An 8814-nucleotide genomic window follows, 5' to 3' on the forward strand; every position below is an offset into this window, starting at 1 on the left:
TTTAGATGTTCAGAGACTTCATTCTGGGTAATGAACTGGCCCACTTATGGTTCCCCAGCCTATGCTTCTTCAGCGGAATGTGGATCAGTGGGATTAAGGAGATCCTCAAAATATTCCTTCCACCTCTAGACAATGTCCTCAGTCAAGGTCAACAGCTCACCACCCGCACAGTAGACAGTTTTGGCTGTCTTTTCTAACCATTCAAATGGTTTGAAACAATTTCTCTAAGGCAGACCGATGGTCCTTCTTGAAGGTCTCCTTTAGCTCCTCCCAGACCAGTTTTGCCCTCTACATTTGCCCGCGCTGCAAGCGGCTTGGACTGCCACTACCTTTCAGCTGCTTCAGGTGTTCTAGCCAGACTTACTAGGTATTCTTTTTCAGTTTGACAGCATCCCTTACTTCTGGTACCAGAGACCTTATTCCCACAGCTTTGAACAGGAATTGTAGGTGCAATACATAGTTCAACTGGTCTCAATGTCCCAACTTTCCCTCAGGGCCTGGTAAAAGCTCTCCTCAATGTGGTTGTTGAAGACCCTTCTGATAGCGAGATAAGCCAGACTTTCCCAACAGACTCTTGTTTGGCCTGCTGAGTCTGTCTGGCCTCCTTTTAGCTGAATGCGCCACTCGGCTCATTACTCGAGTGTCCAGGACACATGGCCAAAGGTTATATGACACAACTACAAGGTCAACCATTGATCTACTGGCTAGGATGTCCTAGTACTACGTACACCTTTGGTCCCACCTTCTAATCAGACATAGAATTTGTTATGGACAAACTTTGACTGCAACAAAAGCAGAGTCCTGTGGGTGGAAGCCATGCCACCATCCCAGACCTAGCTCTAGGATGGGACCCTGAACATGAAAGTCCAGGCAACGTAGGGGATCTTGTTTTTAAGATTTCCATAAGGTGCATTACAATCGCTCTTTGTCTGGCTTGTCACCTAGGATGTCAGGATTTCGGTCCTGTCTCGCCATTTCTGCCGTTCTCCTCTCACCGGCTCCCTGATTTCTGAATGGCTCCAGCTGTGACGCGGGGTATATGAGGTGGGTGTGTCTGCTCACTCGTTGCCAGTTCGAGATTCTTCACCCTGATGAACCTCAGGCCACGGATCACGGATCACGCATCACGGATCACGCTTCACGGATCACGGATCACGCTCCGCTTCCCTTCGGCACCGCACGCTGTGAATCTGGTCTTCTCGACACTCACACGGAGCCTGCCGCTACTGTCACGTAAGGAGCCGCCCCTCCCAACTCCCTACGCTCTTTAAGACTGTCTGCTTCTCTCCTCCCTCGGAGCCTGCTGTCTACACGGACCTTGCTGTCTTCGCCCTCACGGAATTCCCCCTCGGCGGTGACGTCACACTGCGTCTCAAGCTCCACAGGACCTAGCAGTTTCCTTCCTTTGGACTTTGGACATTTTTCTCTTGGATTAAGGAACTCTCCAAATAAACTTTATTTACACCCTGTGCGTGCCTTAACTTGGGTCCTCAATGACTTACAACATAGGATCTGTCTTTCATGGGAGACCCTACCAGGGGCATTTGCACCCGACAGCATGGCTCCTTGAATCCCTCAGGTTCTCAAACTGCTCTTTTTATTAGAGGGGCCCAATATGATCACTGCAGTTCATCTTTGTTCAAGGCTTAAATACAAATATTTGTCACAAAAAAACACATTTTCAAAGAATTCAAATGCATAACTTTACACAGACTAATAAACATGTGAATGTGGCCTTACCAGGGAATACCTGCGTGGTGGGGGCACTGATCTGGATGTTCTTGGCAACTCTGTAAGCTGAGTCAGGCCTCGATGCTCTTCGGTTCTCACAAAATCCAGATGTTCTAGTCACTCCTTCGGGGTAATTTTGAAACGCTAATACTTTTAAGACATCCACTGGTTCTGCTGTTTAAAGAGTAAAAGAAACACAAGTTAGACCATTGTAACATTCCCATCTGAAAACATTTGATATATATTGCTCTCATTTAGAGCTGCACAATATGAGGAAAACTCGTGATCTGCGATATTAGTGATAAATACTGCAAAGACGATATGACTTGCGAACATGAGCAAAAAGCATGAAAAAAGACAACTAATACATCATTTACATTTCACTGCAACAGTTTTGTTTAAATGGAAGTCAACATAAAGTTGACTGCAAGTTCACTCAATGGGAGACAGGTAAGAACTTGAAACACACCAAAGAACAATGTTCTCCCTTTGTGGTTGTACTGACCAAAACTAATATTGACAACAATTAGGAACAATGTAGGTAGTGCGTGCTTGGGCTTTTTAAAAAAACAAAATAGTTTCTCTGTCTATACATGTGTGTGTAAACATTTACGGTACACATTTATTGCAGTTTACGCTGTCTTTTGCTGTACTCGTATTGCACAAGCTGATATTGCGCTGTCGATACTTTTTCGATTTATTGTGCAGGCCTACTCTCATCGCACTTTCAAAGTCAGTCAATAAAGAAATAACAGATTTTACAAATGAAAGCCCAAAGTGTCATAAAACAGGTCATTGTGATCAGTTGTTTAAGGATATTAAACATTTTCATGTCATGCCTATGCAATAGTTAGTCAGTTCTACAACTTCTGTGACTTCTGTATCCTCCTGCAAACATCTGCGTAAGAAAAAAGTTGTGAATGAACTTGTCTAAATAGCTCAATTAAAAGAGTCCTAATAGACAGAAATCCATCCATTTTCTTAACCTGCTTTATCTGTTTTGGGGTCACCCCCTTTGGGGTTGCGTGAGTCTGTCCTGGCTGCTGGAGAGCGAAGGTGGGCTCCACCCTGGACGGGTCGCCAGTCCGTCGCAGGGCACACCATCACATCCTCAAACATGCACACCTAGGCACTTTAGAGTAACTAATTAACCCTATGAAGCATGTTTTTGGACTGAGATAGAAAGCCAGAGTGCCCGGAGAGAACTCACACGTGCACTAGGAGAACGTGCAAACTCCACACAGAAAGGTCCGAAAGATTCGAACCAGGATCTTCTCGCTGTGAGATAAAAGCGCTAAACACTGCACCAACGCACAGCTTGACAAAAAAACAGCTTCGATTTTTTTTGTCTAATAGTCTTTTGTCTTGCTGTTAGTCATCCAAAAATTTTTTAACTGTTTTTATGTAAAGCCCCAAGAGTCACATTAGTAGGAAAAGTTCTAAACAAACAGAGTTTGATTTGATTTGTTTTGATTGCCATACATCATATTGACCAAAGTGCAAACACACCAATCATTTTTTTCTACCTGGATGGCATTACTTTTAATGTAAAAATTCTGCTTCCTTGTTGGAATCCTATCCTTGTATAGTTTTGTTTTGTACCGCAGTGTTTGCCTGCTTTTATTGTGGTCCTTTAGTGCCTGAGAGATGTTTCCAAACCAAACAAGCAAACACTATAAAATGAACTCATGCATACCTTTGTTCAAGCCACACGCTGTTCTGCTGCTTCAGACAATATGAACTTTCAAAATAAGAGCATGTATAACAGTAACAGTGTGAATTAATGGAGGATTTCTATTGAATTTAGTGATTTCTGACCAAAATCAATAGAAATTTAAATCCAACTGATGTTTTTTAAGGTTTTCCTACTATGTGTATTTTTTCTGGTGCAATATCTTTACAGCACAGAAAGCTGGTGTTGCCTGCCTAAATCCATTGTGTGAAACATGCACAGTAAAGCGCAGCAGGGATGAGTGAGCATCATCAATGCTGACACCCCCCCCCCCAAAAAAAATCAGGTCACTCCCACTTCAGCAAATAAACCAGAGGAGGATAAGCAAACCTCCATGGAGACGTTTGACAAACAAGGATCCTAAAAGACAGCTATTTTATGGCCAGTGAGGATGGACCAACTACTTATTTTGGAGAGCGAACTGAGGACCCCATTGTGTGTTCCTGGAGAACTCCAGGACTCATGTGTTCCAGATGTGGCAGTTGGGCCAGGCTGCGACCCTCACAGAAAGGTGCTAAGAAAATGTCAACACCGGCTAACCCGGTGGGATTGGATAAGGGCATGATTGCAAAAATCGAAAGGCGGCAACAGATGATTGCCTTCAGGGCTAAGCAAACAGGCCACATAGCTGAGAGTGTTAGGATGTTTAAAGCACTATTTGTACGCGCACTAAAAACTCCATAGTCAAAAAGAAAAAGCTCAAGTTGGGTTGTCCTGTTCCATCTACACTAAAACTTATCCTAGTGGTCTTTTATTTTTATGTAATCAAAAAACCTGCAGGAACTATGCAGTAGTTTATTGGAAATTCACATGATTTGTGGGCAGGACTGTAAGCCTGCCACCATTTCCCATCATCCATCTGTTTTCACAGTCTCCCACTAGCTTACAGCCCCTTAAAGGGCCTGTATCTTGCTATTCCTAAGCATTCTAAATTAAATTATATCCACATATATGATAATATTTTACCATTGTAACAGTAAAGAACAAATTATTTATGAAATATGAGTTATTTTTGTGAGCTTATTTTCTTCCCAGAAGGATGTCATTTCATGACATCAACCTAGAGCCGGCCTCAACAGTGTGTCTTCGTTTCTCTAACGAAAACAAACCACATCCGGACTTTTGCAAGGATAGATTAGCATATTATGCATATAAAATAAAATCGTTTTACAGATTACAGCTCCGTGTAGAAAGTGGGTGGTGCTGGCATCTCAGACTCTTCTTGGAAGGGGTTGCTCTCACTTGTCCACATCACAATGTTAAAACAAACTTGTTTTTGTGGGTTGGGAGGGGCTGGTGTTCAAATAGCAGGTTTTTAGAGGAATACTCAGAGATGCGTGAATGGATCAAAAGACCGCTTTGGAGTTTATTTTTATCAGGAATTAATATTGTAATACACCTAAAAAACTACAAAAGTTTTATCTTGGAGCTATCAAACCGTCCAGTTTGGAACCAGGTGCCAGATGGAACGAGGAAAACAAAGACGTACATGGATGTATTTGTCTACAAGTGCATACGTCAGAATGGAGCTTGTGCCTCGCCCTGCGTCTTTTCTACGTCACAAATATGATTTTTTTCCAACTGCATTTTTTGTCAGGTCCTGTTCACGATTTGTATAAATAAATGTTTAATTTTAATCCTAATTTTGGTTTTTATATGTCCTCCATCATCAGAAAAATGCTACTACATCATGTGGAAAACACCAAAAACTTGATTTTCATTGAAGTGATGCTTTAAAGAGATAACATCCATCTAAGCCAAGGCTAAAAAGTTACCCTGACCTCATCCTTTAAAAAAACCCTAATCTACATCCTCACAGAAGGATAAAATGCCAGGTAAATAAAGGAGGAACCTTTTCACCTGCAGCTCCCTGAGACTCTAATAACATCTTCAGTCAATGTGTCCCTCTCCCGCTTTACACCCCCCCCCCCCCCCCCACACACACACACACTCTCCCTCTCTGGTTCCTCCAGCTTCCACCATGCTGCCGGCTAAAACAAGACCGCTTTATGCTGGTGTCATACCAAGGAACCTTCACTGAGACCTGCCCATTTTTTCAAAGCATTCCTTTGCACTACTCAGCTCCACTTTCCCTCTGATTAACTCCTTCAACTGTATACTTCTATATGGAAATGTTATACACGTGCTGTAACCTCCAATCCGGTCCTGTAATCTCGGAAGAGGTCTCCAATAATGTCAAAATATGAATCGGTTGACGCACGAAGGAGAAGGATTACCTCCAAATGATAAGCCAGTCACTATAATTGCATGCAGAGCTTTAGCAGACAAAGATCTACTGTGGAGCTGAATTTCTCAGTTAAGCATATTAGGCAGAGGACTCAAGCTTTGTCTGCTGGAATGCACATCTGAGCTTGTGCCTGAGGGGCTGAGAAAACGTGTCTGTACACTGCGAGATGGAGAGGGCACCCTGCAGAAACAGCTCGAGCCGCCATCAGGCGCTCAGTGAGAGCACAGAGCCCCAGGGGGCAAGAGTACTTGGAGTTTACATAAAGAGGCTGGAGCTGGTGAGCTACAGCGCAGGTGAGACTTCCAAGTCTGAAGTGCAATTCCAGGCAGTTATCTTGCAAAGCAGGAAGTGGCTGTTGGAGACTTAATCAATGAGTGACTTTGTGTCATTTGAATCAATATCAAAACTTTGTTGTGTTAATTAATCTCCTGAAAATAGGAAGGTATTTATTTTTGTAGAATAAAATGGTTCTTATCTACTGTCAGACTCTAGCTTCCGTCCGTTTCTGCAGCCTAAAATCCTCACACAGTATACGTCAAGGTGTGAGGCCTGAGTAATCCCGAAGCCTGCTACTTGTGGCCATGGTGGCGGCGAGCTCGGCCCCGATATGTGGGCCTGCCCTTTGAAGGCTCTGAAATCATAGGGGGGAGCGCAACAAGGACCCATCATCAAATAAGTGCTCAGTACTTAGAGGGGAAGCATTCCCACCAATCACACAACTCAGCCTTGTCCTGCAGCCGCCGACCAAACGTCTATGTGCAAAGTCAGAGAGTTTGGAAGCGGTGGAGGGGGGGGGGGGGTTGCACAGACCAGTCGCTGAGCTGCGGTGTGGACCAGGGCAGTGTGGTGATAGGGTGAAGCTGCCTGACAGACCAGCTGAGGGGGTCTCCAACCTCACACTGAACTGACTTTCAAATTACCAACCATCAGACATCCAACCTGGTATAAAAGTAAAAGAACCTGCATAATTACACAACACAAAAAAAACACACAACCGCAGCCAAATCACAAAGACCTTTTTGAGCGTTTAGCTTTGGCACAAGCAGTGTGGCATAGGTCTGCAAGGTTCCACATCTAGGGATGTGGAACACCCATCTGGCTGCAGAAAACCACCTGGCTGTTCACACGCACCCAGGGGACCACTGCGAGCACAAGAGCTTTCTCACAGCGCCCATGTGTATGATAAAAGTCAGGGATCTTTCTAAGGACATACCAGAGGCTGAGTCTCACTTTAATTAGAAGTTTCATCTTCTGTGAATATTAATCATGCGCAAAAGTTTGAATTAAAAGAGTGGCAAAAAGAAGGGTTTTTTTTATCAACTGTGCGCTTTCCTGCAACAATGACAGCAAAAGTTGCACTATAAACACATTTTAACTGCTGTAAAAGTCTTTATTTTCCATTTGCAAGCGCCTCAAACGGCGCTGAGCTCAGGTGTGTCCCCATCAGTACCGGCCGGGGCGCTCCCGGCTGTGCGTAAAAGTTGGAAAGACGCACGGGGGAAGCCTTACCTGCTCTGACAGCAGCTTGCAGCAGCAGAGTTAAAGTGAGGAACGCGCTTACAGTGGAATCCATAAACCATCTTTTCGTTTTCCACCTCGTGGACCACCTTTGCATCTCCATGGTGGGTTTGTTGGTGCCCAGCTGGGGGGTGGGGGGAGACTCAAACTTCTGGGCGACTTGGAAGGACGTCCCTTTTCCAGCAAAATCCCAAACTGAAGATGGAAACCGTCCTTACAAAAGAGCCATATGTGAGGAGTGTTTGCTGTCAGCCACGACGAGGCCGCGGTCCTCTTGCCCAGTGCCCAGCCTTCACAGTGAAGGTATTCGGGCTTTAACCGAGCACGCAGAACACTCGCTCCTCTTCGCGTTCCACGGGCAGGAGGGCTGGGCGGGTTCCACGAACCAGAGCCCCGATTACAGGAGACTGACAGGGGAACCGGTCCCTGATTAGCAAATCACGGGGCAGGGAATACTTCTGTGGGTCCACCCATCAGCTCTGTGATACTTTGTGATGGAACAGAGACGAACAAGTAAAAGAAAAAACAAGTTATTTAAATGAGTTTGTGAAACAAAAGTCAGCCAAACTAAAATGAATAAAACCATCTGGAAAAAAAAAACACTTTTAAACTTTTTTTGGATATTTAATAATTGAAACTTTGAAAGGTTTTCTCCTTCAAACTTTTTAAAACTGATATGAAGGAGGAAATGTAACATTCACTGGATTTAATCTACTTGACAAACAGATTAAAGGTGATTAAAGATCACCTGGAGTGGACTTACACATGGAACCCCCACTGAAAAAAAAAAAATAAGCAGCTTCTAACACAAAGCTGAAGTTCGTCTACAAAAACAATCTTTCAGGTGTTACCATAAACCTCAAAAATCTGTGAAATTGAAGCCAATCTCAGAAAAGATACGTGTCTATATTGTACATATTGATATGAGGGATGCATGATGTACTCTCACCTCACCCTGGTTCCAATCCCAGATGGGACCCTTCATTGTGTTTGCATGTTCTCCCCGTGCATGTGTGCGTTTTCTCCAGGAACTCCAGCTTCCGCGCACAGCCCAACAACATGCTTCATAGGTTAACTGATGATTCTAAATTATCCAAAGGTCTGACTGACTGTCTGTATGCGTATGTGTGTGATTCGCCCCACAGTAGCTGTGATAGGCTCCAGCAACCTCGTGGGGGATGCAGTGTTCAGAATTTGGATGGATGGATGGATGGATGGTTTTATATGGGCATCTTGTCACTTTTCCTAGAGTTGTGCAGTGAATTTGTCTGTCTTTGCATTTTGACCATTTTTCCTCAAAACCAAATTTTTAATATTGAATAAACAAAAAGTTTGAAGATTTTGACTATAACGTATATGCTTTATATCTTACTTTATTATTATTCTTTTTCTGGTTTACAAATCTTATTAACCCTATGTCAGAATTCTGCCAGCCCTCCTTCGCTCTTTTGAAAGTACAATCAGCTCACTTGTGGGTAAAAAGTGGGGTATTGACAATAGTTAAACCTATGAAAAAGGTGTTTGGGGCGTTTTTAACATGTTCTTGTGGTGTTTTCCTGATGATGGAGGTCATATATAAAGAAAA

At 43.6% G+C, this 8814-nt stretch overlaps 1 protein-coding gene across 6 annotated transcripts in view; it reads right to left on the reverse strand.

Moving 5' to 3' along the window:
* col11a1a (collagen, type XI, alpha 1a) overlaps positions 1-7602 on the reverse strand; it is a 99829-nt gene extending 92227 nt beyond the window's left edge. For 4 of the 6 annotated variants that reach the window (XM_078938661.1, XM_023950179.2, XM_023950176.2 and 1 more), the window contains exons 1-2: positions 7221-7589; positions 1741-1905 (exon numbers count right to left, since the gene is read on the reverse strand). In XM_078938661.1, coding sequence (XP_078794787.1) covers positions 1741-1905; positions 7221-7332 — 277 coding nt within the window. In that variant the 5' untranslated portion in view covers positions 7333-7589. Of the gene's footprint in view, positions 1-1740; positions 1906-7220 lie in introns of all 6 variants that reach the window. The other 2 variants (XM_078938660.1, XM_023950175.2) reach the window with 1 other exon arrangement.
* Positions 7603-8814: the final 1212 nt, after the last annotated feature.

Source organism: Oryzias latipes, chromosome 20 (genome assembly GCF_053564925.1).
Source record: "Oryzias latipes strain Hd-rR chromosome 20, Olatipes_Hd-rR_3.1".
NCBI lineage: Eukaryota > Metazoa > Chordata > Actinopteri > Beloniformes > Adrianichthyidae > Oryzias > Oryzias latipes.